The following is a 16,064-nucleotide window of genomic DNA, read 5'->3' as shown; positions in this document are numbered from 1 at the left end:
AGCCACTGCAGACAGAGCTGGAGATGTGGTGGCTTAATGCTAATTAATTTATTCTTCTCACTGCATCCTGTTTAGACACTCAATATATTTAGCAGAACCTGGGCCCAGCAGTCCTTCAAGGCACTGTCTGCTTGGTGTTCATTGTCTTAAAGGGACCGACACTAAAGACATCATCGGTGTACTGAGCACCAATCACCCCTCTGACTGTGGGGATCAAAGGTCAAGATCAGAGGAGGAGAGTTTCCTGTGCCAATGTTTCTGGCCCCACAGCAGGCTATACAACACCCACCCGGAATACCTCCCACCTTTGCATGGTCCCCAGGAACCCAGACAATGCAGACAGGCTGACAAGTGTCGTCTGGCTTCCAGATGACAAGGGAAGCAACCACTTAGTACCCTGCCCTCCATCCCAAGACGACTTTAAAATAGCCACAAAGAAATAAAAATAAGGATTAGAGGAAGGACTAAAGAAGCTGAAAGGGAGAGCGACCCCAAAGGAAGACCAGCAGTCTCAACTAACCCAGACTGCAGAGACTGGGCCACCAACCAGGAGCACACAGGGGCTGGTCTGAGGCCCAGGGCACATATGTAGCAGAGGTCTGCCTATTCTGGCCCCAGTGGGAGAAGATGCACTTAATCCTCGAGAGACCTGAGGACCCAGGGAAGGGGCAGACCTGGTGGGGGGGGGGGGAACACCCTCAGAGGCAAGGGGGAGGAGGAATTGTGGGAGGGGGGACTGATGAGGGGCAATGACTGGATTGTAAGTAAATAAAATAATTTTTGAAAACAGAAATAAAAATAAACTAACTCATAATAGCGATGAAGAGAGAGCTATCAGCCACCTACAGAGTCCAACGAAGTTCTGGAGAAGGCGGGGGGGGGGGGGAGAGCATTTCCAATCATGATTCCATAAGTGCTACCTGTTGACTTCCAGACGTTAAAAAGCAAGCCACAAACAAGAGAGACTCAGAGAGGTTTGCAGAGCAGCATGGGACAGCACACTGGTGTGAACTGTTCTGTGGAAAGAGTATGGGTATGAAGCAGAGGAAGTGTTGGGATCAGTGTATGGACACCATTCTGTCAGAACCGAGGAATGGTAAAGTTCATAGAACAGTTTCTGTATTAAATTTGGAAAATGTCCTAGTTAGCTATTAATTCCACACAACCTAGAGTCCTTTGAGAAGGGAATCTCAATAAAAAGATTGCCTAAATGGGACTGGCCTGTGAGGCTGACTGTGGGGATTATCTTGATGATTAATTAATGTGGGAGGACCCAGGCCACTGTGGGCAGCACCATTCCCTAGGCAGGCATTCCTGAGCTGTATTAAGGAAGCTGACACAAATCTGAGAGTAAGCCAGCCAGCAGCTTCCTCCACAGCTTCTGTTTGCATTCTTGCTTTCCCTTGATGATGGACTGTAACCTGTCAGTTGCTTTTGGTCAAATGTACCACAGCAAGAGATGTAAACTAGAACAATGGCGAATAGAAAAAAAAAAGCCAAAAACCAAGAGCACAATCACCAAGAAGCTAAAGATGAAGGCTTGAGAGTCAGCCAAGTCTCCCTTGTTCAAAGCCCAGGACTGACTCAAGGGCAGGTCACTGAGATAAAACAATGAAAGGCTATGTTCAGATTTATGAAGGTCACCCAGGAGAACTCAAAGTTACCTCAGCATGAAAGTCACAGCAGGAGATTTCAAGGTGACCTCAATGTGAAGGTCACACGGGAGAGCTCAAGGTGACCTCTATATGAAGGTCACAGTGGAAGAACTTAAGGTGACCTCAATGTGAAGGTCATAGCAGAATTCAAGGTGACCTCTACATGAAGATCACACAGGAGAGCTCAAGGTGACCTCTATATGAAGGTCACAGTAGAAGAACTTAAGGTGACCTCAATGTGAAGGTCATAGCAGAATTCAAGGTGACCTCTACATGAAGGTCACACAGGAGAGCTCAAGATGACCTCTACGCACCACCTAGGAGATACACCTCTCTGTGTATCTGTGAGGTTTTCAGAGAGGTGTGATGGAGAAGGAAGGACTCACTGACTGTGGATGCGGTGCCCAGAATGAACAAAAATAAAGGGGCAGGACAGCCTGGTGAGCAGCGGTTCTCATCTCCCTCTTACATGTGTAAGTAGCGTGCCCTGCTGCTTCACACTCCAGTCCTCCTCACCGTGATGAACTGCAAACTATGAGCCCAGGTCAAATCTTCTTCCTTTGAGCTATTAGCTTTGTAACCAGTCAGCACCTCTGTGTCAACTCGGGCTCACAATGACAGAACAGCCCAGAGATCCGTGAGGCGACTGTGCACACCTGGGGCAGGAGCAGCTGGGTGACCGCTTTCCCTTCCACATCTCTTCCCAGGACATTTTCACCTCTCCTTACATCCCCACACTATATTCCTAAGACCTGATTCCCACTCCCATGACCTTCGCTTTCTGTCATCGCTGGAGACGAGGTCATCTCCATCGCAGGATAAACGGCACACATGAGACCCGGCCCCCAACCCCAAAAAGGCACAGCCGGTTGGGAGGCAGAAGAGTGAATTCAGCTCAAGACTGCAGAAGGAAATTGTTCCACTTCGAGTTTTACACCCACTAAAGGAACTGCAAAAGAATGAAACGGTATTTCCTATGACGCCACTATTTCTTTTTTTTTTTTTGGAAAGTAGGTGAGATTTATTGTTGGTGAACATTGGCCTTTTTATAGACTTAAAGTTTAACTTTTTTTTTTTTCTATTCATTGTTTGTAAACCTCTCCCGGGCACCTTAATGCAAGCAATACGGAGCTGAGACAAACACTAAATACCCGTGGTTCCGAGGTAGTGTCTTAAGGTCCTTTGGCTCAGTACCAGACTCTAAGGTGATGCAGGTGTCACGCCTGTGGGCCAGGTACCTTCTGACGCGTGTCACTGGATATGGAAAGCCCATCAAGAAAGGACAGGGTGGCTGTTCCATAAACCCAAGTGCAGGATTATAACACAGACAGCTGAGCCTCGCTGTCTGAACGAGGTCAGGCAAACGAGCCATCTCACCTTAGCCGGTCCTCCTCCTTTTTGCGAAGATTGAAGTCTCTCTGCACCACCTGGAGAACGTGCTCGGTCTCATCGTCCGTCAGACCCGACAGGTCCAGCTTCCTCCCCATGATCAGAGTTAAACACGGACAACTGAACTAGATCTGCGAGTGAAAGGAGAGAGCAGAGACTGAGGACAGGGTCGAGTTCAGTGTGGTCCAAATCCGCCCTCAACAGTGACTTAGACCAAACGCTGCTCTGTGGAGCGGCGTACAAAGGCGGCCTGCTCCTCTGAACTCTCGTGGGCTGCTTCTAGCTGGCTCTGGCCAGACGGCAGAGAACTGGACAGCTGAGCATCTGCCATTTCACGTTCTCAAGTCTTAAGTGAAGGCAAAGATACCCTAGGTGTGGTGGAGCACACCAGGGACCCCAGCCCCAGGACATGGGGACAAGATGAGTAAGGAGCTATTCGCCAGCCTGGGATACCTTAGGAAGGAGGAAGGAAAGACAGAAGGATGGGAGGAAGGAGGGAGGGAATGGGGGAGGGAGGGAGGGAGGAAACCAAACCAGCAATAGCAGCTAATCTATCCTTTTCATCAAAATGAAGCACATCTCCACAAAGCACTGAAAAGCAATAGTCAAGAATTCTTAATTTCTATAGTTTGACAGGTTATTTATAGGGATTCTATTTCAACACAAAATAAATTATAATGTTTTCTTTAGAAAAATAATATCCCATGGATACTATACCCTGTAAGCTCTTCTTCAGGCCTATGCTGTAAATACTAGAAATCCTAATGATGCATAAAGCTGGAGGGAGAAGCCAAGTTTTATGTTTTGTGTGTAGCATGTTTCTATGGGTGTGTAAGATAACACAAGGGCTGGCGTGCAGCTCAGTTGTGGAGCACTTGCCTAGTGTGTACCAAGCCCTGAGTTCAATCCCCAGCACGCAGAGGTGGGTGTGTGGTTCCCACTAAAATCTCCACACTTCAGAGGTCGAGGCAGGAAGGTCAGAAGTTCAGGGTCATGGAAGTTCCTTTTTAAAAAGGGTTTTCCATAGTTTTTACCTATTGTATTCTTTCTGTTTTGGTCTCAGTTATATAAAGAGTTCAAGGCCAGCCTAAGTTGCATGAGGCTCGAATTCAAAAGTGAGTGAATGAATGAATGAATGAATGAAGTAAACATAAACCTCAAGCTGAAGAAAAAGTAATATACACGTGTCACCATGAACTATCTGAAACATTTTAAGAATTATAATTAAGGATTTTAATAAATAATGACACTTGGATTTTAATAAATAAACATTTTTAATAAGGTTTCCACTGAATAATTAATATCTACTATGGATCATGAGCTTTAGTTTTCATACATGCATATTAAAGAGCTCTAATGCCCATATCATCGTATGGGCAGTCACAGATAAGGAAAAAAGGCTCGTGCTCACTCACCCTCTAAGGATTGGCACCCGACGTGGCTGTCTCTCTGCTTCAGGGCCCTGGCCCTACACACTCACATCTAACACGCAGAGGGCAGTGTGGACCTCAGGCTTTAACATGTGAGGGCCTGAGTCCCTTGTTCCTCTTTACTGTTTGCAAACTAGGAAGACGAGGAGCAGCAGATCCTTGTGTGTGTGTGTGTGTATGTGTGTGTGTAAGAGCGAGCAAGCGAGCAAGCGAGAGAGAGAGAGAGAGAGAGAGAGAGAGAGAGAGAGAGAGAGAGAGAGAGAGGACAGAACTAAGCCACTAAGAACAANAGATCCTTGTGTGTGTGTGTGTGTATGTGTGTGTGTAAGAGGGAGAGAGGGAAGGAGGAAGAGAGAGAGAGAGAGAGAGAGAGAGAGAGAGAGAGAGAGAGAGAGAGAGAGAGAGAGAATATGTGTATATCCCATGTTTGTGCAGGTCCATCAGAAGTGAGGCGAGTATTTGTTGTGGAGCTTTCGGATCACCTGGAACTGGAGTTGCAGATGGCTGTGCACAGTCCAGCTTGGGCACTGGGAACTGAACCCAGGTCCTCTGAATGAGCAGCAAATGCTCTTAGCCACTAAGCCATCCCTCCCAATTCCCTGGCTGTTTGGTATTTGTTTTTTTGGGTTTTTTTTTGTTGTTGTTGTTTTTTTAAGCAACGTCTTGCTGTGTAGCTCTGGTTGACATTTAACTTGCTATGTAGCCCAGACCAGTCTTCAATTCACAACAATCCTCCTGACTCAGACTCCTTATTTCCAGAATTGGTCACATACCACTACCCCATTACCTGGTTTGCTAATATTTTTTAAGGTTATGTGTTCTCTCATTTCCAAATAATAACAATAAATGGAGAAAACAGAGTGACTTTAGTTCTTAAGTCTCTTGTTAGGTGATTTAAAACCATGTGACTGCGTGATATGAACTAATCTCTAGATTTCCCCACAAGTCAGGACAGGAATGCTAATAAGCATTAGTAACATTTCCCTCCCGTAATGCAACTTGAAAACAAATCACCCACCTGCTCTACGCTGAGGTGGGAGAGTGACCTCTAGACCTGTAGGTCAGGAGAAGCCAAAGCAGACAGTCTCGCTGGGAAGGAGTGTGGTCAGCCACCACCTTTCAGTGCACCACAAGCAAGAGGGGCCCTACGGCAGGCACAGCAGAAATGTGGATGGACATCTTCCTTTAAACACTCCATTAAAGGGCTAGAGATGGCTCAGTGGGTAAGAGCACTGGACGCCCTTGCAAAGAACACAGGTTCAGTTCCCAGCACCCACATGATGGCTCACAATCAAATATAACTCCAATTCTAGCAAATCTGATGCCCTCTTCTGACCTCTGTAGGAACCTGGCACACACATGGTGTACAGACACACATGTGGGCAAAACACTCACAGAAAACTAGAAATAAGTCTGAGGAGGGGAAAGAGCAGGGTATGGCCACACATGGACCTGTAACCTCAGCACTATGGGGCAGAGACAGGAGGATTGCTGGGTTTGCTGACTTCCAGCCTTGCTCTGGGTTCACTGAATGAACAATATGAAAACTGACATCCTCCTCTGGTTTCCATACATGTGTGTCCACATAGGGAGGCACACTCGCATATGGATACTCACTAACACTCCCCTTACATAACCACACACAGAAAATATTATACATACACAATATACATACCATACACACAGCCACACACATACAATGCTACACATATACACACACAACATACACACACATACACACTCCATAATCAACCATACACACATACAATATTATAGACATACCCCATATTACACCATATATACACTATACACACACAGCATCCCATCAGGACTCTGTGGCAGCCCTTCCCTGATGAAGACATTCCTGGCCTCATGATATCACTGACAATGGTAAATGAGATTATAAGACACCCAGAGCTGGCCAGATATGGCAACATGGATATGGTCATATCTACAAAAGACTGACTGAGACTCAAGAGGGCTATAAATGGCCCAGACAGAGCACAGAGAGCACTTTCTGAGAAATGGTGCAAGCTCTTCACTTTTGACAGTGAGCACAGCTAACTATCGTCCATGTGCAATGAGTCAGACAGTGCCATGAAGTGGAGGAAAGATGCATCTCTACTGAGTCAGAGGGCACTCAGAAGATGATACATGGGAAAAGAGGTGCATGCCCAGACACCCAGCAGGCACAGGCATTCCTGGTCCATCGGGCTGCTACCACCTGCTTCCTCTGGCTGACACCCAACCAAGATGCAACAGAGGGAATCCGTCCTAAAATTTAGTAACAAGAAAATTAATACCAGTTCAGCATTTAATTATAGTGCCACCTCCCAAAAGTGTGCTTGCTGAGTTATTGTTCCCACGAGCAGCTTGTGACAGAGGAACTCTTTTGTAATAAATCTCAGTAAAGTGTCACGCTCTGCCGTCCTCGTGGGGCTATACAAGGCTTACGGGATAATCAGCTCTAAGAATTCTGTGGCCAAGGCAGCAGGTTGAGTTCCAGTTCATGTGACTACAGGCAGTTTCCTGAACAGCACCTGCCTTTTCAGGGCTAACTGGGAAACGGCACCATGTCAAGGCTCTGCTGATATGCTCTGGTCACTTCCACAGGATATGAACTGATGTGGCTGGCCTTTTGGATGTAACTGTCAGAAGTAAGGTGATTTTTAGCAGTGCTTTGGCCAAATCAGAAAGGGGCTTAGAGGTTAAAAGCCATACTGCTCTTGCAGAGAACCTGTGTTTTGTTCCTAATACCCACACAAGGGATTCACAACTGCCCACAACTAAACATCTCCTGCCTATGGCCTCTGAGGGTACCTACAGACACAAAACCACCACATCAGCACCACCACCATCATCTCAAGTTAATGATTTAAAAATCAAAGCCAGTGGGTGCTGGAGATAGAGCCCAGCTGGAAGAGGGCTATCCCAACATGCACAAAGCCCTGGTTTTTAAACCCAGCATAGTGTAAACCAGATCTGGTGGCCCACAGCTTTTTAAGGGTAAAGACAAGAGCAAAACGAAGGTGGTACTGCTGGAGGAAACTGGTCAACAGAGCCCTTGCAAATAACGATAACCTCGGACAGTGCAGGGACACTGAGAACACACTGTGGGATGCTCACAGGGAAAGGTCGGTGTTTGTAGGACTAACATTCTGGGCAGAACAAGAAGAGAAACAAGGACAGATGCCTGAGTGAAGTCTTACCAATCCGAAGTTTTGTGGGGTTCTTGCTTGTGTGTCTGTCTGTCTGTCTGTCTGCATGTGTGTATGTGTGTTATGTGTGTGTGTGTTTGCATGTTTGATCTTGTATCCAAAGGAAAAAAATGATTAAGTTGGGAAATATTATGTCCTAAAAGTGAGGATGTAAATACCATAGCACTCTTCTCACTGACTAGAAATGAAGAAAATATCATTTCCCACAGAGGAAGTGTAATGCTATACCTTTCCTATTAAAATGACTTGCTTTTAGAGGCAGGAAGATGAGAGGGAGGGAAGAAGAGAAGAACTCAGCCAGGAAAGAAAAACAAGCTCACAGATGGGTAGAGATGTGTTTTCACTGTGGCTGTTTTGAAGCCAGCAATGCCTGGGTTGGGTTGGTGAACCACTACTTCATTCTGTTCGCTCTCTGATATGGACTGGCTCTTTCTCTAAAATGTGTCCGTGCTCACCAGCCAGAGCAGACAGGACTGCAGCAGTGGACTAGGTCTTTGCTTCATTCAAGCTGGATTTAGGAGCCTCTCCTGGGGACTCTGATGTGTCCATTATGTGGGGGAGTACTGGAGGCTGGTGGCCTGCTGCATCCCTGCCTGAGGAGCGGAAATACTCTCCTAAGTGCACAACATTTGGTTTTGTTTCTTTTGATCACTTGCATCTCACAAGGCACAGGGGAAGGAAGGAAGGATGCAGGAGAGGAGAAGGGAGGAATTCATCATTCAAGTGTGGTCAAAGAACTAAAGACTTTTGCAAAAATGATGGACTAGAGAAAGAAACCCAGCCTTCCTTCTAAGCAGAAAGAGAAACAGCAAGACAAGGGGTTAAGTGAAAAATGACATCCATAAGAATTTGAACTTGGGGCTGGAGAGATGGTTCAGAGGTTAAGAGCACTGACTGCACTTCTGAAGGTCCTGAGTTCAAATCCCAGCAACCACATGGTGGCTCACAACCACCTCTAATGAGATCTGATGCCTCTTCTGAAGCACCTTAAGTCAACTACAGTGAGTGTACTTATATATAATAATAAATAACCTTTGGGCCAGAGCGAGCAGGGCTGATCAGAGCAAGCAGAGGTCCTAAAAATTCAATTCCCAACAACCACATGAAGGCTCACAACCACCTGCACAGCTACAGTGTACTCACATACATTAAATACATAAATAAATAATAAATAAATAAATTAATTAATTAAAAAAAATAATTTCAATGCTTAGTCCCCAGCTCATGTTACTGTTTGGGAAGATTTAGGAGGTATGGCCTTGCTGGAGGAAGTATGTCACTAGGGTCAGGCTTTGAACATATGTAGACTCATGATACTTGCAGCTCACTCTCTCTGATTGGTGTTTGTGGCTGAGATGTGATCTCCCAGCTTCCTGTTCCCACTGTCGCATCCCCAGACCATAATGGACTCTCCCTCTGAAAATGTAAACTAACTAAAATAAACTCTTTCTTCTATAACTTGATCTTGGTCATGGTGTTTTATCACAGCAACAGAAAAGCAACTAATACAAAAAGTAGAGAAACATCCTCAAAATCTAAAACTCATTCTCTGAAAAGATAACCAAAATAGTCACACCTTTAGTGACATCAACCATGAAAAAGAATATCCAAATCATTAATATATAAAAAAAGAGACATCAGTAGACCTTAGAGAAACAGAAGGAATTAAGAAAAAATACAATGAAAATTTAAAAAGCAACAAATTGGATAAACTAGATCAGATAGAAAAATTCCTAAGGAGACATTGCCAAAACAGATTCAGGAAAGATAAAAACTCTGAGTTGACAAACATCTAGTAAAGAGACTGAATCTGTAACAACAACAAAGTGTTTTCAGGAAGGAAAGCAGAGGGCTGGGTAACTTCACTGATGAATTATACTGCACATAAGGAAAAGAGTGAGCATAGGCCTTCCATGAACAGAGCAAAGAAAAGACACTTCCCAACATGTTCAAAGGGGGCAAGCGTCATCAGATACTAGAAGCAAACAGGGACAGTGTGATGATATAACACAACAAAACCAACACCCTTATAAATACAGATTCAAAGTTCCTGATCAATATCAAGCCAAACCAGCAATGGGACAAAATGCTAACATTTATGCTAAAATGCAAAGCTAACATTGCTTGAAGTGCTTTTCCTGGTACTGTGATGAAATCCCTCTACAAAAGCATTCTAAGGAAGGAAGACTTTATTTTGGCTCACAGTTTGAAGGTACAGTCCATCATGGTGGAGTCTGAATGGCTGCAGGAGCTTGTAACAGCTGGTTACATTGTATCCACAGCCAGAGTGAAGCGTGATGAAGACTGAGCAATGAAAGCTGAGAGATGACTGTTGGTGCTCAGTTCACTTTCTCCTTTTTATTCAGTCCCTGGACTCAGACCAGGAACTGGTACCAACTACATTTAGTCGTCCTATCTCAGTTAACACAACCAAGAAAATGCCTCACAGGCATGCCTTCAGACAGGCATACCCAAGGCTCTAGGTCCTGTTGCGTTGACAGGTGATATAAACCATCACTCATGAAAAATTAACAATAATGAACAAAGACCATGGTTCCCCAATAGATACTGCAAAGCACTGTTTTCTGTATTGATAAAACCAGTAAATTTTTATGATAAAAACACACTCAGCAAAGAAGACCGAAAGGGAATCTTCTCGACTTGATGTATTAGCTATAAACATATACACAGGGATGGAGTAGGGCTCAGCTGATAAGAGCACTGGTTGCTCTTCCAGAGGAGCTGAATTCAGTTTCCACCACCCAGGTTGGGTAGCTCACAACTGCCTGCAACTCCAGCTCCAGAGGATCTGACGTCCTCTGCTGGCCTCCTTGGGCACTGCATCCATGTGCACATATACACAGAAATGGACACACATATACACAGAAACTGACACAGATATAAATAAAAGAATTTTTAAAAATATGTACTACTTTATGCATCAAACAAATTAACTTCAATAATAGCCATAAAACTGCTACCTACTTTTCCCCTTGCAATTTATACAACACTTTGCTATATATTCAATAATATTATTATACGCATAACATAAATCAACATATTATATGTAATAACATTATTAGAGCTGGTTATTTTTCACATGCTTGTATTTTAATTCTTAGAACAGAGCTGAAGTGGCTCACACACTGTTACAGCATTGGCAACTCCTGTGGGCTTCTTTCAGTCTTTCTTTCCCCTCTTCTAAGTGGATAATTCAGATATTTATGGTTTTTTTTTTTTTTATCAAGTCTGCTGCGATAATCCTCTACTAAATTCTTAGATCTGTCACTGTGCCCTTCAGCTCTGAGATCAGATGGCTTATGGTTTCAATTTATTTGCTAAACTTTTCACCTTGTTCGTGTATCATTTTCCCAATTTCATCTTATTCTGGATTTTTCTTGTCATCTGACTATTCTGATTCTTTGTGAGTTACTTCCTCTATGGTTTTTTTTGTTGTTTTTTTGGTTTTTCAAGACAGGATTTCTCTATATACTCTGGCTGTCCTGGAACTCACTCTGTAGACCAGGCTGGCCTCGAACACAGAAATCCACCTGCCTCTGCCTCCCAAGTGCTGGGATTAAAGGCGTGTGCCACCACGCCCGGCATGTCTCTTTCCTTCAAAAACAAAACCCCTGTGTGTATGTGTGTATGCATGTGTGTGTGTGTGTGTGTGTGTGTGTGTGTGTGTGAGTGAGTGCGTGTGTGTGCAGGGTCTATGGCGTGTGTGGATCTAAGAGTGTGGCAGAGGGATGCATGCACAGTGTGTGTATGGAGGTCAGAAGACAACCTTGAGGGGTCGATCTTGCATGCTATTTGACTCTAGGTATCTCTGACACTTTGTGCTGTAGAGCACAGAAGGCTAACTGGTCCATGAACTCCCAGAAAGTCTCCTGTCTCTGACTCCCATTTCACTAGAGGAGCAGACAGAGCACTGGTGTTACAAATGTGTGTAGTGCACCAGGTTTCTATGTGGACACCATATAGAAACTTGGATATTCAAACTTGGGCCCTCATGGTTAAGAAGCAAGCACTCCGCCCACTGAGCCATCCTCTCCCTAGCCCCAGAGGGGCTTCTTAAGCTTTCTCCACCTAAAACTCCTTTTCCAATGAGAGATTTTTACACAACTCTGGGCACATCAGTTTATAACACAGGCATACAGAGCACACATCTACATATTCATAACCTGCTTCACATGTTACCAACAAAGAATGACCTTGTTTATAATAAACCTTGATGTCATTTTTCTGGCTTTATAGGTAATCACTGTTCTTATAGGGACACAAGAGTCCAGTATCTGTAGGAGAGCAGTCTATTTCTGTGTTGCTGGCAATAGAGATGTGTCTGCAACCCCCCCACTTCTGTCCTGACTCTCTGGGTACTGCAGAGGCCTGTGGAGCCTCTTCAGCTTTCCCCTACCTGCTTCCTGTCCTAGAGGCACTTCCATACAGAGCCCCTACACAGAAAATCACCGAGGGGCACTTGACAAAACACACAGCTCTGCCATGCACCAGAAATGTCTCTTAGATAATTAGATAATGAAGGTCTTTGCTCCCTCAACTATAGAAACACCTGGTCCGTTTCTTCTGTCTGTAATAAAATATGTATTCGTACAAGAACTTGCACCTAACTATATTTGGAATGAGACCACATAATTAATTAGGCTAGAGAATAAAACATCATTAAAGACACAGTAAAACCTCGCTAGTTCAGACATCTCCAATTCTGAATTTGCCATCAAACAGTCAGGTAAAACTCACAATCCCATTTGTTCCCTAAATAGATGAATTAAGATGGCTAATAGTACACAAGAAAAGAGGATGTATCTTCAAGAAGGAACAAACGACTAATTTAGAAGCATCCATTTGATGTACAGATCTCAACTACAGGCCAACAACAGCTTTCAGTGCTTGGATTTTTTTTAAAGATTTATTTATTTTTATTTTATGTGTATGAGTGTTTTGCCTGCACGAATGTCTGTCCACTACAGATATGCAGTCCCTTGGATCCCCTGGGACTAAGTTACTGTCTTAGTCACAGTGTTACTGCTGTGACAAGACATCATGGTCACAGCAACTTTCAGAAAGTACTTAAATGGGTGCTTGATTACAGTGCCAGAGATTTAGTCCATTATCATCATGGCTGAGAGCACAGAAGCATGCAGGCAGGTGCTGGGGCAGAAGCTCAGAGCTACATCCTGATCCACAGGCAGAGAGAAAGAGAGACTGGCCTGGCTTGGGCTTTTGAAACTTCAAAGGCCAGTCCAGGTGACACACTTCCTCCAACAAGACAGATCTCCTGATCCTTCTAATCCTTTCAAACAGTTCCACTCCCTGGTGACTAAGCATTCAAATACAGGAGCCTATAGAAGCCATTCTCATTCCAATCACCACAGTTAGAGACAGTTGTGTGCAGCCATGAGGGTACTGAACCTGGGTCCTCTGGAAGAGCAGCCATGTTCTTAGATATTGAGTCATCTCTCTAACCCCAACAGAACTTGGGTTCTTATCGTGGGAACTCCAGGGGATCTTGTAGTCACAGAGTTTAGAATTTGGGCCTAATATCCCATGAATCCTGTCCTTGTCAAACTTTAATTTTTAGAGTAGAGTCTAGGAGGACTATAAATAAAGAACCATTAGATAGCTCCCAAAGAATGGGCCAGTCTCATAAGAATGCATAAGCTGGCACATGGAGTAGACAAGAAGAGGCAGTGTCTAGGACAGCTCAACAGACAAGGTTCCTTGGCCAAAGGCCATCACGTAAAATATATTGATTTTTTAAGGAGTAGAGAGGTAAAGTGGTTAGGAGCCCTTGGCGCCCCGAAGAGGGCCTTGGTTGAGTTTGCAGCCCCCACAAGGTAGCTGTAACTCCAGTTCTAGGGGACTCCATGCCGTCCTCCAGCCTCCGAGGACACTGGGCATGGTGCATACACACACAATACATAAATGCAGTAAAAACATTCAAATATATAAAAATTGAAATAAAAATATCTTAAATGTGTGTGTTAATTTTATAGTGGAGTATTTAGGCATAGGATATTGTATCTTCTGCAGGAAGAGTGAGCTTCAGTTGTCTGAAGTGTCATGCTTTGTGATGTCGGACCCAAGAATGGCCTCAGATTTGTCTTTATGTAGAGATTAATTTGGTTTAAAGAGATGCCTGTGTGTACCGAGGGTGGACATACTTGGCCAGTTGTACCTGTTATGGCTTTGGATAAGAATAACAGTTGATTTACTGGGACTCAGGAGGTCATCTTTCCCTGGTCAACAGAGTCTTCTGTGAATGGACCATATCCCAACAGCTGTTGATCACTGACCAGCAGATCCGACATGGGATGGGAAAAGGGCAAGGCAGAGGAGAAAGAACAGAGATCAAAAAGAGTCCACGGGATGTGAGTGTCCAGGGAGACCCTGGCATCTTATGGGGTCTACTGAGCTGGGATTAAAGGAACAGTAAGATTGGTCCTAAAGGTACTAAGGCAGATGGTTTGTGAACTAGGATTATAGGCATGGGGGAGAGAATGAAGCTTTGCCCGAGCAGGCAGGGACAGGATCATCCCTTAACCTCTACTGAGTCCAGTGACTCATGTTGGTTTATATTTTGATCTGCGTGTTACAGAATCGCTCTGTGACTCTGGGAAGGTTTTTCCATATTGCATAATTAAATTAAATTTAGATCTAGTAGATTGTCTAAGTGTAGCACAAATTCACTCTAGGAGATATTTTTTATCTATTCCTTGTAGAACATGTGACTAGTGTGTGGTGGGGGGGGGGTCTGCGTAGTAGACCTAGCTTGGGTTCTCAGAATTGCTGGATCAGTGTCAGAACTTAAAGAAAGTCACATGACCATTCCTCCAGCCCAGGAGTCCACCCAGCCTCAGTCCTCACTCAGTTGCTTATGTCTGATGACATTTGTGTATGGACTGATCGACTTGAGAGCAGCCTATTAAAAAAAACTCGTGTAAAATGTCACCACATTCTGTCTGAGGGCCTTTACTAAGGCAGGCCAACTCTTCCATGCCACATAGGATTGATTGCAATTAAAGTGCCTTAAAAGTCCCTAAAATCCAATATAAAGCCTTGAAACTCCACACTGTTGATACATAAGTAGAAAAGAAAATGGCCCCAACTATATTCTTCAACACAGACAAAGAAAAATAGATCATTGTTGTAAGGAGATGACATGCAAATAATTAGCAAACTCAATATTTCCAAGGTAGGATTTTTTTTTAAAGTTAAAATTCTAAACCAGCTTCCAGGTGCTGAGTGCTTTGGGAGCTAGAACCCACGTTTACAGAAAAGGCCCACTTCAAACTAGTCTCATGGCAGCTCACCTGGGCACCCTCAGTCACATCACATGAGATGGTCAAGAGCAAGCAATGCGGCTCTGACAGCTGACAGGGACAAGACTGGGCCAGAAGGGAAGGACAGGATTGGACTGTCAGAACTGGGCACTGTTGGGATGGATACAAAGACAGGCCTGTTGAAATGGGTACAACTAGACAACTCTTAAATGCCTTCATGGAACTTCAAGCAATTCCTCTGTAGGACTGCCCTCCCACCTCATCAGTAAACAACTAACCCTGCAGAATCTGTATTTCCAATGGCTTCAGCAAGAGGAGGGGGAGACAGCTAACTATACTGTGGGAGGGTTATCCATGACATCCCTCTGTCACAGAAAGACAATGATTCTTCCCTAGATGAAAATGGAGGAGAAACCACATGCAGAGTTGTTCTGCCTACCCGCATTTGCTGGCCAGAAGAGTGTGAAATCCCATGGAGCTAGAGTTACCAGCAGTGATGAGCCACCTGGCCTAGGTGCTGGGAACTGAACCCAGGATCTCTGGAAGAGCAGCAAGTGCTCTTAACCATGGAGCTATCCCTTCAGCTCCCACTACATTTCTTTGAGGCATGGTCTCTCACTGGCATAGAGCTTACCAAGTGGGCTAGACTGGCTGCTCAGTGAGCTCCAGGCATCTGTCTGACTCCACCTCCCCAGTGCTAGGATCACAGACAACATGGCACCCCGCCCTCTGGCAGTGGGGTGCTAGGGATTGTGCTCAGGCCTCTGCACAAGCACATGACTACCAAACCATTTCCCCAGCTCCAGTGTACACTCACTTTGCCAAAATAAAAGGTCTGGCTGTGAAGTTGGCTACCCTGGAATTCATTGTTTCCATAATAAACCATATCCCTCAGTGAGTTGGTAGAATAACTTACCCATAATTTTTGGTTCACCTATTATAAAACTCATTATAAAGTTTTGTGACTCTGTCTCCTTTTAGGCTGTGGGGTCTCCAGTAGCCATAGGCTTTAATTTTTTTAAAAAAGCAAAATTACCTTTGTTTTTCTTCTTCCTCTCCCATCTCTGTCTC

At 44.5% G+C, this 16,064-nt stretch overlaps 1 protein-coding gene across 1 annotated transcript in view; it reads right to left on the bottom strand.

The window, feature by feature from the left end:
- The window catches only part of Myrip (myosin VIIA and Rab interacting protein), a 172,308-nt gene that overhangs the window by 136,007 nt on the left and 20,237 nt on the right, over window positions 1–16,064 (bottom strand). Inside the window, exon 2 of the mRNA XM_021206681.2 lies at window positions 3,033–3,175. Coding sequence (XP_021062340.1) covers window positions 3,033–3,142 — 110 coding nt within the window. The 5' untranslated portion in view covers window positions 3,143–3,175. The remainder of the gene's footprint in view (window positions 1–3,032; window positions 3,176–16,064) is intronic.

The sequence above is a fragment of the Mus pahari genome, chromosome 10, assembly GCF_900095145.1.
Source record: "Mus pahari chromosome 10, PAHARI_EIJ_v1.1, whole genome shotgun sequence".
Classification (NCBI taxonomy): Eukaryota; Metazoa; Chordata; class Mammalia; order Rodentia; family Muridae; genus Mus; species Mus pahari.
This window is presented reverse-complemented; position numbering and strand designations above follow the sequence as displayed.